The 15,432-nt window shown below is 46.7% G+C and overlaps 1 protein-coding gene across 1 annotated transcript in view; it reads right to left on the bottom strand.

Moving 5' to 3' along the window:
* LOC119975033 (receptor-type tyrosine-protein phosphatase U-like) overlaps positions 1-15,432 on the bottom strand; it is a 1,028,343-nt gene that overhangs the window by 17,512 nt on the left and 995,399 nt on the right. Inside the window, exon 32 of the mRNA XM_038814894.1 lies at positions 447-598. Coding sequence (XP_038670822.1) covers positions 447-598 — 152 coding nt within the window. The remainder of the gene's footprint in view (positions 1-446; positions 599-15,432) is intronic.

Raw genomic sequence — 15,432 nt, 5'->3', positions numbered from 1 at the left:
TTTCCAAGGTAGTTTGCCTTAAAAAATATCTCCTCTTGTGCAATCATTTTACATGATCAAGAATCTTATGTAAGGGGAAGTTGTTTCGATTTACTCTTTTCCAAGTTGTTAACTGTTGCTGTTGGCTTAAATCAGGTTGATGTAATACTGTCCACAGCCCTGTATTTTTACACGCAAGGGAACATTACTAATCTGGATCCTACTCTCCACCCCCCCCCCCCCCCCCCCACCCCATTCCCATGCCTTGTATAAAACACTAGCTGGACAATCTCTCAGTCAATCATACACATGAAAGTTCAAATACTGGCTGAGGTCTGGCCTTTTGGTTGAATGGCTGTTGCTCGACCAGTAAATCTGCATGGTTAGCATTTGGACTTACCCGTCTCAAACGCTTAACCTGCAAAATCACCCATTTCACGGAAATAGTTGATGGTTGAATTACTCACAAACAGTGAACTATCATTCGTCCTTCTCCACATTTTTCCTGCCATTTTTCAATTTGCTTCAGCAGATTTAGGAATGATTTCTTCGATTCAGGAACATCCCTGTATGGAGACCATCGGAGGTATTGGAAATGCTGCACTATCAGTTGACCCTCCTGCAATTTGAGACAACATGAATAGCTGGCGTTAAAAAGATACCTTAAAAGTTCAATTTAACCTCAAGCTGTGATTATGAACATGTTAGAACTGCTGAAATAATCATCCTCCACTTTATTAAGTTGATTTAGTCAATACATTTCAATGTGGAATACGTTTAAGATTTGTGAAACATAGCCGGCAGTTGGATTTGGCATGGAGGGAATTTTGAATTGTTTTAGATAATTTAACAAGTATATGATTAAGCTCTGCTGTATGATTCTCCTGTCCAAAGGTTTCTTCTAGTTTTCCAATCTTCCTATATTCTCAAGAACTAGCGGTAGCTTTGTCTTCAATCCTCAGAAGCAGGCAAGCCAGTTGTACAAAGGTGTGAAACGAAAGATAAAATGCTGGAAAATCTCAGCAGGTCTGGCAACATCTGTAGGGAAAGAAAAGAGCTAACATTTCGAGTCCGATGACTCTTTGTCAAAGCTAACAGTCAGAGAATGTGGAGAATATTTATGCTGTGGAGTGAGGATGAAAAATGAGTCATAGCCACAGAAACCCAGGGAAACAGGATGCCAATTGTTGTGTTATGTACTTTGGGATAACACAGGCTGCAACTCGATGCAGCTTTGACCAAAAGATACTCCAGACTTTGAAGTAAGTTCAATGTGATTTATTGAACCATTAGCACAGTTCTCTATGAGTTCGACTCTCCTGCTAATCATGCTACAGTAACTCGGTCTAACTAACCAATCTGATCTCAGCCACGTGGTGGGTGTGAGACTTCTGATCTGCCCCTGTCCTACTCTCTAAGTGTCGCCTGTGGAAAGAGACAGAGCATAGAACATAGAACAGTACAGCACAGAACAGGCCCTTCGGCCCTCGATGTTGTGCCGAGCCATGACCGCCCTACTCAAACTCACGTATCCACCCTATACCCGTAACCCAACAACCCCCCACCCCTTAACCTTACTTTTTAGGACACTACGGGCAATTTAGCATGGCCAATCCACCTAACCCGCACATCTTTGGACTGTGGGAGGAAACCGGAGCACCCGGAGGAAACCCACGCACACACGGGGAGGACGTGCAGACTCCGCACAGACAGTGACCCAGCCGGGAATCGAACCTGGGACCCTGGAGCTGTGAAGCATTTATGCTAACCACCATGCTACCGTGCTGCCCGAAGAGCATGTGTGCCCTGTCCTTACATATGGGTTGTGTAATGTCCCCTTGTGGTTGTTTCACCTCTGGGTGTCTTGACTGCCCATTGGTCGTGTCCTATTCTATGTGTTCATTAGCTGTATGTCTGCATGTCATAATATCTCTGGTGCTCCCTCTAGTGTTTACTTAGTCGTGGTATATTTACATTAATCCCTTGTGTAATTACAGTGATGCATATCACCACACTAATAGCACAGTAACCAAGGGAAAAGAGTGCTAATGGCAGTTCCCAGAGAGGACTAACATCAGAGGCAAAACTGGGACAGATGGAGATGTGGGTGGAGGGGAAGGGGGAAGCAAAGGGGAGAAGGAATAAGGAAAGATTGGGAGAGGGGTCAGATATATTAGAACAGTACAGCACAGAACAGGCCCTACGGCCCTCGATGTTGTGCCGAGCAATGATCACCCTACTCAAACCCACGTATCCACCCTATACCCGTAACCCAACAACCCCCCCTTAACCTTACATTTTAGGACACTACGGGCAATTTAGCATGGCCAATCCACCTAACCCGCACATCTTTGGACTATGGAAGGAAACCAGAGCACCCGGAGGAAACCCACGCACACACGAGGAGGACGTGCAGACTCCGCACACACAGTGACCCAGCCGGGAATCGAACCTGGGACCCTGGAGCTGTGAAGCATTTATGCTAACCACCATGCTACCATGCTGCCCCTCTAATATATATTAAGAAAGAGAAGAAAGAAAAAAATGGTAAGAGACAGTTGAAATGAAATGGGATGAAAACAAATGGGTCTAGTTGGGGCTAATCATCTGAAGTTGTTGAATTCGATGTTGAGTCCGGAAGGCTGTAGCATGCCTAACCGGAAGATGAGATGCTGTTCCTCCAGTTTGCGTTGAACTTCACTGGAATATTGCAGCAGGCTAAGGACAGACATGTCGGCATGGGAGCAGGATCTTTTGTTAAAATGGCAAGCAATGGGAAGGTCTGGGTCCTGTACGCGCACAGACCGAAGGTGCTCAGCAAAGCGATCACCCAGTCTGCGTTTGATCTCTCCGATATAGAGGAGACCACATTAGGAGCAGCAAATTCAATAGACCAGATTGGAAGAGGTGCAAGTGAAACGCTGCTTAACCTGGAATGAGAGTTTTGGGCCTGAGATGTTTAGCATGGAAGAGGTAAAGGGGCAGGTGTTCCCTGCAATCTGCGATTGCATGGGAAGGTGCCGTCTGGCGCACTGACCTCTACCTCGCAGAGGCTGAGCACCAACTTTCAGATACTTCTTCCCCCCTCCCCCGGACCATGACCAGATCACTGAACATCAAGCCATTATCTCCATCACCGTTAGCGACCTCATTTCCTCCAGATGCCTTCCCCCTACGGCTCCCAACCTCAGTCTCCCAACCCCGGACAGCCCGCTTTTACCTACTTCCCAAAATCCATAAAAAGGACTGTCCCGACAGGCCCATTGTGTCAGCATGCTCCTGCCCCAGCGAACTCATTTCCTCTTATCTTGACTCCCATCCTCATTCCTCTGGTCCATTCCCTCCCCACCTATATCCAGGATTCCTCTGATGCACTACCTCATATTGAGAGCTTCCAGTTCACAGGCCCTAACCGCATTCTATTCATCGTGGATGTACAATCTCATTACACCTGCATCCCACACCAGGATGGCCTGAGAGCTCTTCGCTTCTTTCTCGAAAAGAGGCCCGGACAATTCCCATCCACCACCACTCTCCTCGCCTGGCTGAACTCGTTCTATCTCTCAACAACTTCTCCTTTAACTCATCCCATTTTCTCCAAATCAAAGGTGTAGCAATGGGTACCCACATGGGTCCGAGCTACGCTTGTCTTTTTATGGGGTATGCGGAACATTCCTTATTCCAGGCCTATCCGGGCCCCCTCCCACAACTCCTTTACTGACACATTGATGACTTTTGGTGCCACTTCATGCTGTCGTCCGGACCTGGAAAAATTCATCAACTTCGCTTTCAGTTTCCACCCCTCTATTACTTTCACCTGGTCCATCTCAGACACTTCCCTTCCCTTCCTTGACCTTTCTGTCTCCATTTCCGGCAATAGACTATCAACTAATATCCATTACAGGCTCACAGACTCCCACAGCTATCTGTACTACAGCTCTTCGCACCCTACACCCTGTAAGGACTCCATCCCTTTCTCTCAACTCCTTGGACTCCGTCGCATTTGTTCAGATGTTGCCATTTTCCAAAATGGTGCTTCGAAAATGTGTTACTTCTTCCTCAACTGTGATTTCCCATCTACAGTTGTTGGCAGGGCCTTCAACAGTGTGCAGTCTATCTCCCGCACCACTACCCTCGCCCCCTCCCCTCCCTCCCAGAACAAGGATAGAGTCCCCCTTGTCCTCACATTTCATCCCATCAGCCTCCATATGCAAAGCATAACCCTCTGCCATTTTCACCAATTCCAGCGTAATGTCACCACCAAACACATCTTCCCTTCACTCCCTCTTTCGGCATTCTGCAGAGACCGTTCCTTCCGAGATAATCTAGTCCACTCCTCCACCATTCCCAGTACCTCTCCCATCACAATGGCACCTTCCCGTGCAATCGCAGAAGGTGTAACACATGCCCCTTTATGGCTTCCATGCTTAACATCCCAGGCCCAAAACACTCATTCCAGATTAAGCAGCGTTTCACTTGCATCTCTTCTAATTTGGTCTACTGCATTTGCTGCTCCCAATGTGGTCTCCTCTATATCGGAGAGACCAAACGCAGACTGGGAGATCGCTTTGCTGAGCCCCTTCGGTCTGTGCGCATTCAGGCAGAGCGTGGCCCACACACTGAGGACCATCGTTGAGGGCATTGACAACATGGCGCAGAGACCTCCAGCTGCCGCTCCGTCCCATGGAGACCCCCAGGGCCTTATGGGCACCCAGGGAGGAGGAAGCGCTGGAGGCCAACCCAGGTCCTGCCACCAAGAAGACCACGGAAGTCTCCACTTCTTCCAATTCCCGCTCTCCTGACAGGTGCATCTCAATGGCTGCGGGCAGCTGGCAGAAGAGGATTGCATGATGAAGCGAAGCTAATGACACCGGTAAGTCGGCTGGAGCCCTGCAACTCCAGGCCCTGCAGAGGATGTCCGCCAAGGGCATCAATGGCTACAATGTGTGAAAAGTATTAGGCTGCCTCCACCTCTGATGTGCATCTTGGGTACACACCTAGACGTAGCAGTAGACTATGTAAGACCAAGAAGAGAGAAGAGCACTGAGTGGGCACTGGGGGTGGAGGGGGGGGGGGGGAGGGAGGGAAGGGGAGGCACCAGTACTATCTGCAGCCAGGAGAATGGAAATGTCAAATGTTTACAATTAAAACATGTCACATCTGATACATGTGAAGCGTCTGCCATGCTGATCTTCACACCGAGCCTGTCCGCCTTCCCACTCCCTGTTGACGTCCGCTCCTCCTACCCCCAGGCACAGTTGCCCAAGATCAAACACACCGATGTAGACCCGATTCAGATATCAATCACGCCAATGAGATTGAAATTAATGCAGATGAGAGTTCATGATATGCTTACCATATTTGGGTGTGATCCAGAACTAGCCATTGTTAGATGGCAAACTGAATCGTGCTCGGCGCAAATTTTGATTTTTGGCCTTTCCCACTATTTAACTGGCAAACCCAGATCTACGTTGGGCGTAATGTGGTGGTTAAATCGCATGCTAGATTAACATCATATTTAAATGTATTATCAGCCGCTGCTCAAGCAAAACCTGACTTCCGTATTTATGGTCCGTTGCATGACTGGTGGAGAAATTAAGCTCGATGTGATCAAATGCCATTTTAATACACTTAATTCAAAAACCGGCCCAAACCAGAAGTGAAGCCCCGACCTCGATTTGGAGCCGACCCGGACCTCGGAGCTCCCAACCCGGCCTAACTATGACGCTAGCCCCCAGATCACCTGGCCCAGTCTGCGGAGCTCCAGACCCAACCCCCGACAGCAAGACCTGGCCCAACGGGACCCCGAGAGACCCGCCCAGCGACCCGACCTGGAGAGGCCCGCCCAACAACTCGACCTACCTGGTGATGGAAGAAAGAAAAGTCCACATGGAGGCCCGACCGGGCCCACTTCGAGATCCGACCCCAGGAGCACCCAGGGAGGGAACAGACCCCGGGACACAGCCCAACCTGCCTCAGGAAACCCTTCCCACGACCCAGGACCCCAGAAACGGCGGAGACCCCGCGCGAGGACCCGAACGCGCTGCAAGGCATTCCCGCGCCTGCGGAACACCGGGACCCATCCGGATCGCGAACATGCCCCCCTAGCAACTCCTCTACCTCAACCAGCGCCCGGGACCCTGCCAAACACGACCCCGGATACGTAAACAGCCCCCTGGTCCCCGCCAACGCCCTGAATCCGGCCAGACGCAACCACCCATCTTCCAAAAGGGCTGACGTCTCCCATTGGATCCCAGGATCATCCAGCAGCAGCCGCCGACCGAGGAAGCGAGGGAAATGCGGCGGTCTGCAGGTTAGACTGAAGCAACGCGATTTCAAGACCCCTCTCGCCAGCATACTCCTGGCAAATGTCCAAGCGATTGAAAACAAGCTGGATGAACTTAACACCAGACTTACCTCTCAGAGGAAAGTAAGAGATTGCTGTGTGCTCTGTTTCACAGAGACATGGCTCATACCCGCCTCACCGGACTGTGCCATACAACCTGAAGGCTTCTCAATTCACCGGGCGGACCGCACAGCATCATCAGGCAAAGCGAAGGATGGAGGGATGTGACTCCTCATCAACTCCTCCTGGTACTTGGATATGGTGACCCTGGCGACCTACTGCTCCCCAGACTTGGAATACCTGACCGTGAAGTGACGCCCATATTATCTTCCACGTGAGTTCACTTCAGCAATTATCACAGCGGTCTACATCCCACCCCAGGCAGAAGTGAGGAAGGCGCTGGACGAACTGTACACAGTCATAAACAACTACGAAACAGAACACCCTTGTTCATCGTGGCCGGAGACTTCAACAAGGCCAACCTCAAGAGTGTACTGCCAAAATACCACCAGCACATCTCCTATCGCACCAGGGGCGACAACACTCTTGACCACTGCTACTCGAAAATCAAGGGCGCCTACCATTCCATTCCCCCGAGTGCACTTTGGGAAATCAGACCATAAGACTGTGCTCCTTCTCCCGATATACAAGCAGAAACTCAAGCGGGAGAATCCAGCTAAGAAGGTTGCGCAGTGCTGTTCCGAGGAGACAGAAGAGCTCTTACGTGATCCCTACAGGAGCATCGCTCTTGGCTGAAAGCAGGTTGCTATCAAGACAATTTTGATTGTGATATTCGTGAGCTGTGAAAATCTGTGTGTTTTGTTTAACCAATTAATTTTAGTCAAAGCATGAAGTGGGTTGTATTTTTTATCGTCTGTCTTTGTGAGTCAGAGTCAGAGATTAGAACTTAAGTGATTTTTGTTGAGATTTCTCCGATGAACGGAAACATTGGAATTTACGATCAGTTTAAAAGAAAGAAAATGCCTTCCACAGTGCCTTTACGAATAAAAGTAATTGAATGTGAATAAGTTTTTAGATTACGTGAAAAGACGTAAATGGCATCATGCCAAGTTCTCCACCCTTTAGATTCTGCAGGAAACATTAACCATTTCAGCAGACAGTTGATCTTTTCTGAATTGACAAAGAGAAAATATACGTCTGTAAGAATAGCTAATATCTATAAAATCAATCATTGGAAATTGACCTAAATGTGTGCTATTCATAGCCCCCTCCCAGGGGATGTTTTGCTGCTTCTAAAATACTCTTATGGTGCATCTTGGCCAGCTTTGAAGAATGGTATTGCAGTCCCACCCGGCATAAATGGGGGCTGGGTTCCCAATAATGATGCTAATTTTAATGAAGGAAATGAGTCCATCGAACACTGGTTAGCAAATAGAGAGAAAGAGGCAATCATGCAAGGGGCCAAGAAGCATTTAACCCCCAGGAAGGATGTACCGCAACTAGCGACACCTGACCCTATGGGGCATACAGACACTCTGTAAATTACGAGCGGTAATACATTGCATTGATAATGGAATGTTTATAGAACTGTCTCAAATACGAGCTCATCAGCTGCAAAATTTAATAACTTCTGAGCCTGTGCCCGATCGCTCTGTGTCTGTGTTGTATGCTGGCAGCTGAACGAGAACCCTTACAGTACCACAGTTAAAAAAAAAAATTTTAAACTGCAGGAAGTCTGACAAAAGATTAATGACCCTTGGGCACAGCTATTAAAACACCTAATAGAGTCCAGCCGAGAGAATATAGTGACCCATTGCACGACTTGGTATGCTTGCGAGGATCAGCACGCATACAATTTACAAACGCAAAGTCACTTAGGACAGCAGACTTCATTGCATATCACTCCTTTTTATTTTTCGGTGTTGTGGGATTAGGAATGTTAGTACAGTTGACCCATAGTCAGTGGGACCTTTTTAGGATGGGTTTAACTTCAGAATCCTATTTAACATTGGCCGTAAGACATCCCGCTCAGGCAAAGCAAATAGAAGAGGTCAAAGAGGCCAAAGGTAATACATGGGATTTATATTGAAATGGACGGACAAAATTGCCCGATAGAATTTTGTGGCAAACAGGAGGCCAAAGAGACCTGGAAAGAGGAGCAATGGCCCGCTACATTTAAGGTGAACTTAACAGCACTTAACAACAACCTCCCGGAGAGAGCCATCATTTATTCCCTTCAATCCTGGCCCATCTATGGGCCCAACATAAAAATCATGTTGGAAAAGTACATTCTGCCCCAGTGCATAGGGTGCAGTTACAGAAGAACGTTGCCCTGTCCTGGCTTAAAACTATACAGGTTGGCACCGGAAGCGGAACAAGGGATAGAGGGAGTGATCAATGCACTATTACAGCAAGGGGTGCTGAAGGGAACATTAAGCCCCTGTAACACCCCTATACTCCCCATTCCAAAGGTAGGAAGACCCAACGAGTGGTGGTTTGTGCAAGATCTTAGAGCCATCAATAAAATTGTTATCACTATTGCTCCATTGGTGCCGGACACAAATGTCATTTTGTCTTCTATACCACCAACAACGGATACTTTCTCAGCCTTTTTCTCCATTCCATTGCACCCGGAAAGTCAATATCTATTTGCCTTTACATATCGGAATTAACAGTATTAAAAGAGACTTGGACGAGCGCCAGTTGTCTGCAGGCTCAACATTCCCTCAATATGATGACGATTTATTGATAGCCTCAGAGGGAGGGCTAGTTTGTCAACAGAATACCCTTTTGTTATTATCACATTTGGCAGAAAGAGGGCAGAGGGTCTCAATGGAGAAGCTGCAATTCTGTCAGGAGACAGTTCAGTATTTGGGTTTTCAGCTGCAGCAAGGACAGCGGAGGCTTGGGTCTGAAAGCGTACAGGCTGTAGCAAGGGTTCCAACTCCACGCACGATAAAGGAAACCTTTACCTTCCTCGGCATGGTGGGCTATTGCAGGGAGTGGATACCGGATTATAGAGAGATGGACGCAGCACTGCGCAAGGCTACCCTACAGGACGCCCCTTCAGTTATTACCAGAGGGGGAGCAAGCATTTCGTAATTTGAAACAAGCCATGATTAGCGAGCCTGCCTTGGGGCTTCCTAATTTCAGCAAGCCCTTTACTCTTTATGTGAATGAAGCTGTGTGATTTGCAACAGGGGTCCGGTGCAAGAGCATTAAGGAGGGAAAAGATCCCATACCTATTACTTGGTGACCCTATGTGCTGTGGTAAAGGGTATGCCAAGTTGCTGAAGAGCAGTAGCAGCCACAGCAGCCATTGTAGAAAAAAATCAGTTTTGCAGCTGCTTAATTCATCCGCAACTTAGCATTTTACTGCGGCTCGACACACTGGGTACGGAGTAATCCTCTCTAAAACCAACTGTACCTACAAGCGAGTGCCAGCTGTCAACTCTGCAACACTCTTGCCCGCACCCTCGGAAACAGAACATATGTATGATCATGACTGTTTACTATTGGTTGAAGCCACCACAACCCCTCGACCTGATTTATTGAGTCACCCACTAGAAAATCCAGTTATATTCTTTTTCACCAATGGGTCAGCAAACCGACCAAATGATATGACCCTCCTGGCCGGCTATGCAATAGTAACTCCATTTGAGATAGTGGAACCTTTTGTTCTGCCTTCATGAATGTCTGCTCCAGCGGCCGAATAATTTACCCTTACTAAAGCATGTATTCGAGCTAAAAATAATTTATACTGATTCCCGATCCACTTTTGGGGCAGTACATGATTTTGGCCAATTATGGAAAAACAGGGGATTCATAACTTCCTCCGGCCAGCCTATTAAACATGCCAAATTGTTTTTAAATTTACTAGTTGCTGTTCAGCTGCCCAGCAAGATAGCTGTTTTTATGTGTGAAGCGCATACTACCGCAGACGATGAAGTCTCATGCGACAATAGATTTGCTGATAAAACAGCAAAGGAATTGGCTCTCAAACAGCAGCCACAACTGCAAGCTGCTGCAGTTGAACTTCCATCCACCATAACAGAACCAAAGATAAAACAGGCACAGGAGCAAGCCTCCCTACAGGAGCATCGCTCTTGGCTGAAAGCAGGTTGCTATCAAGACAATTTTGATAGGTGGATAAGGGCTTTGAAAATAGACCAAACGTATGAAGCTCTCAGAGAAATTATACTTTTGGAGGAGTTTAAAAATTCAATTTCTGATGTAGTGAGAACTCATGAGGAAGAACGGAGGGTTAAAACTGCGAGACTAGTTCATAAATCAAAGATTGGTTTCCAACATCAGTTTCAGCCTGTGAGGGATAGAAACTGGGGACATGAGAAATACTCAAGTGGTAAAGGTAAAGGTGATCTGATGAGAGATACTAAGGAGAATGTACCTCAGATTAAAAAAGAAATCCAGGAGGGTGGAAAAGAAACGAAAAGTTTCGAATGTTTTCACTGTAATAAACTAGGCCATGTAAAGCCACAATGTTGGTGGTTGAAGAAAAGGACTGAGAAGGTTGATGTGGTAAAACAAGATAAGACAGTGGGGTTTGTTAAAGTGGAAAAGGAAAACCCAAGTGAAACAAAGGAAGTGCAAAAGATTGCACAGCCTGATCAAGAGTTGATTCATAAGAAAGATCTTTTTAAAGAATTTACTTGTGTGGGTAAAGTTTACTCATCTGTATCACGAGGAGAAGGTAAAGAAGTCACAATTTTAAGAGATACGGGAGCTAGTCAATCTTTGATAGTAAGAGATGAGGAGTTGTGTGATCTGGGAAGAATGTTGCCAGAAAAGGTGATAGTATGTGGAGTTCAGGGTGAGAGGTGTAGCATTCCATTATATAAGGTAAGATTGAAAAGTCCAGCGAAGAGTGGTGAAGTGGTAGTAGGAGAAATAGAGAAACTATCTTGTCCAGGAATACAGTTTATCTTGGGTAAGGATATAGCTGGATCACAGGTGGGAGTGATGCCTACTGTGGTTGATAAGCCAGTGGAAAAGTAGACAACCGAAGTGTTGAAGGATGAATATCCTGGGATTGGGATACCAATGGGTATTATCAGTGACAGGGGAACTCATTTCATTAGCAAATTGACCAAAGCCCGAACAGAAGCCATGGGATTTGATTGGAAATTGCATATACCATATCAGCCACAATCCTCAGAAATGGTGGAAAGGGCGGATGGAACTATTAAAACTGCAGTTACAAAAGTGTGTCAACAAAATGGGCTGCTATGGTCAGATACTATACCCATAGTAATGTATGCCCTGAGAAATCAGAGAAATCGTAATACGGGTTTAACCCCGTATCAGATGAGGCATCACTAAAGTATGCCCAGGCCATGTGTGAAACCGCTGAAAAAAAGAAAAAAAAACATGAAAAGGTGCAAAAGGCTCAGATGCATCCAAAAAAGGGAAATACACACCCTTTAAACCTAGTGATCAAGTATATGTAAAAGCACTAAACAAAGATTATTTTTCTCCGAGGTGGGATGGACCCTACCAAGTGCTGTTAACAACCCGAACAGCCATTAAAATAAACGAAAAGCCAGATGGTATCCACGCAACTCGTGTAAACTACATCATACGGAACTTTGAGAGTACAAGCAAAACGCTGACCTGAAGAGAATGACGGCGTTGATGTTTTTATATTATCATATTAATCCAACATCATTTAGAGGGTAAACTGAACACTAACACTTTGATATACATGTCTCACTCATACGCAGAGATGGTCAATAAATCCAGTTGTTGGGTTAGTCCACAAATTCCCAGATGCTCGGGGGAGGCCTTCCCTGTGCGACCCATCCCATTCACCAGTAAAGACAGAGCAGAATGGGCTCTAAGACAAAATAGTACAGGACGTGGTGAAGATACACAGAATATGTTAGATTGGAGATCAGCTTGATACGATATGAATAGATTTGAGGAATAGGTTTAATGTAACACGTCAACCACCCTGGTTGATCCTTCCCAATTATACTGGAGTCCCAAAAGGAAGTATATGCTTTAAGAATCAAAACATATGGGACCCACTCAGTAGGCACGAGTGAGTGTGATCAGCCCTTGAATTGGCAACCCCTATGTTCCACCTTACAGCTAAAGGACTATTCATCTTTGATTGGTCAGGAGTTGAAAATCAAACTAGTGGAGGCTCCTGGGAAGGGGATCGATTCGACTAATGATGGCTGATATAAAAGGAAACCTGACCGCATATAACGGCACGTATTTTATCTCTGGCCATACCAGAAAAATGGGAAGGCTCCTGCTATTTGGGATAGGTATTCCGTTATGTGCATCACATTCAGCAATTGCAGGACCATCCCCATCACAGGATGACACAAAGTGTTATGACATGGGCACAAACGCTGGGAATAATGATACCACCATTAGGAATAGCCACTATTGCATACGAACTTCGCGAACTATGAGACATCGTTGAGCGGGTAGCTAATGACACTGCAGAAGCTGTTAACCAGATAGAAACTGAGATGGTTGCTATAAGAGCAGTTGCCCTGCAGAATAGAATGGCCCTTGATTTCTTGTTAGCTGAAAAGGGAGATACTTGACTGTTGCACATACATCCCTGATAACTCAGAGAAAATTGATAACCTGGTGGATCACATTCGTAGAGAAGTGACAAGATTACACAAAAATGAGGGATGGGACTTTGGCTTTGGATGGTAGGATCGTCAGAACAGAGGATTGTGTTCTGGATTATAATCACTATTGCAATCTTGTTTGTCGTATGGTTACTGTTTTAATATTGTGCAAGATATTTTTATTGTACTGACAAGGGAGCACAGCCCTAGCCACCTTGCCTCCTTGCTACCAGGCTCATAACACGCAGGGAACTGTCATACATCCGTTCTCCATACATAATAAACCACCCTGCTCTACGGAGGACACGATAATTTACTAAAAGGTATTGATCAAAAGATCAACAAGGAGGGAATAGTGGAAGGGAAGTTAATGAGTTACCAATTTAGAAGCATGCTGGGAATATTGACTATATTTTAACACTGCTTTTGAGCAAAATTAAGTACGTCAGGTAATGTAAACTAAATACTGCTTTGTATGTTGTACTGGCCTTATTATGATAATAAGTTGTTCTTCCGAAGGACAACAAAATGCGTACTCGAATTGTTTTTAAACCAAGTGCAAAACAATCATATTTCCTCTTGCGTATGCTCCCAAGCTTTATCTCTTCAAAGTTGTTTAGTTCACACTATAAATATAATGGTTTTCGACTGCATAACTCAGAGAGAAATGCACTAGCTTTTTGCAGCTGGAATGCTCTCTCTCCACAAATATATTTGTGTCAATAAATTTCCTTAAATCGAACCTCGAGGAATTTATCTTTATTATGATTTCCACGACACAGACAGACCCTCGGCGGTTGTGGCAAGGACTAAACAACGTAACGGGCTACAAAGCGAAGCCGAGCAGTATCTCTGGCAGCAGCACACCCCTCCCCGTTAAACTCAACGCATTCTATGCTCGGTTCGAGCAGGTAACCAACAATCCGTTGTCGAGTGCCCCAGCGGCCCATAATTCACCCATACCCACCATCACAGCTTCCAAAGTCGGATCTGCCTTCCTGAAAGTGAACCCTTGGAAGGCGACGGGCCCGGACGGGATCCCTGGTTGTGCACATAGAGCCTGCGCGGACCAGCTGGCAGAGGTATTCATGGACATCTTTAACCTGTGCCTACTCCACTCCGAGGTCCCCACCTGCTTCAAAAAGACCACCAACATACCGGTACCAAAGAAGAACCAGATAGCGTGCCTCAATGACTACCGTCCGGTGGCCCTGACTTCAGTCGCAATGCAGTGCTTCGAGAGGTTGATCATGAGGCGCATCACCTCCATACTCCCAGAACGCCTTGATCCACTGCAATTCGCATACCGTTGCAACTTGTCCACATCAGACGCCATTTCCCTGGCCCTACACTTATCCCTAGAGCATCTTGGGGCTGGTTTAGCACACTGGGCTAAATCGCTAGCTTTTAAAGCAGACCAAGGCAGACCAGCAGCACGGTTCAATTCCCGTACCAGCCTCCCCGAATAGGCGCCGGAATGTGGCGACTAGGGGCTTTTCCTTTTCACAGTAACTTTATTTGAAGCCTACCTGTGACAATAAGCAATTTCCATTTCATTTCATTCGTTTCATTTCATTTTCATTTCATTTCGAAAACAAGGACTCCTACATCAGACTCCTATTTACTGACTACAGCTCCGCCTTCAACACCATAATCCCAGCCAAGGTCATATCAAAGCTCCAAAACCTAGGACTTGGCTCCCAACTCTGCAGCTGGATCCTCGATTTTCTGACCAACAGACTATAATCAGTAAGAATGAACAACACCACCTCCTCCACAATAGTCCTCAACACCGGGGCTCCGCAAGGCTGCGTGCTTAGCCACCTACTCTACTCCCTGTAGACACACGACTGCGTGGCAAAACTTGGTTCCAACTCCATCTACAAGTTTGCTGACGATACGACCATAGTGGGCCGGGTCTCGAATAACGACGAGTCCGAATACAGGAGGGAGATAGAGAACCTAGTGGAGTGGTGTAGCGACAACAATCTCTCCCTCAATGCCAGCAAAACTAAAGAGCTGGTCATTGACTTCAGGAAGCAAAGTACTGTACACACCCCTGTCAACATCAACGGGGCTGAGGTGGAGATGGTTAGCAGTTTCAAATTCCTAGGGGTGCACATCTCCAAAAATCTGTCCTGGTCCACCCACATCGACACTACCACCAAGATAGCACAACAGCGCCTGTACCTCCTCAGGAAACTAAGGAAATTCGGCATGTCCACATTAACTAGCGTCAGACATGCGCGCCGCGTAATTGACCCCACACATAGCCAACGCTTCAAGTTGGCCACCCACCGCGCAGCGCCCAGGTTCAGGGACCGCAACATCGAAACGCTCCTGGACACCGTCGAGCAGAGGGGGAACCTGTACCTCCGACCCAGCCACAAGGCCGCAGCCAACAATACCTGACGTATGTGGAGGGAGGTGGATGATGCCGTTAGCACCTTTATGCTGACACTCAGGACAGATGAGCAGTGTCGCAAGAGGATGAACGACCTACCCAGGGCAGCCAGGGTGAGTACCCAGTTC

Source organism: Scyliorhinus canicula, chromosome 1, assembly GCF_902713615.1.
Source record: "Scyliorhinus canicula chromosome 1, sScyCan1.1, whole genome shotgun sequence".
NCBI lineage: Eukaryota > Metazoa > Chordata > Chondrichthyes > Carcharhiniformes > Scyliorhinidae > Scyliorhinus > Scyliorhinus canicula.
This window is presented reverse-complemented; position numbering and strand designations above follow the sequence as displayed.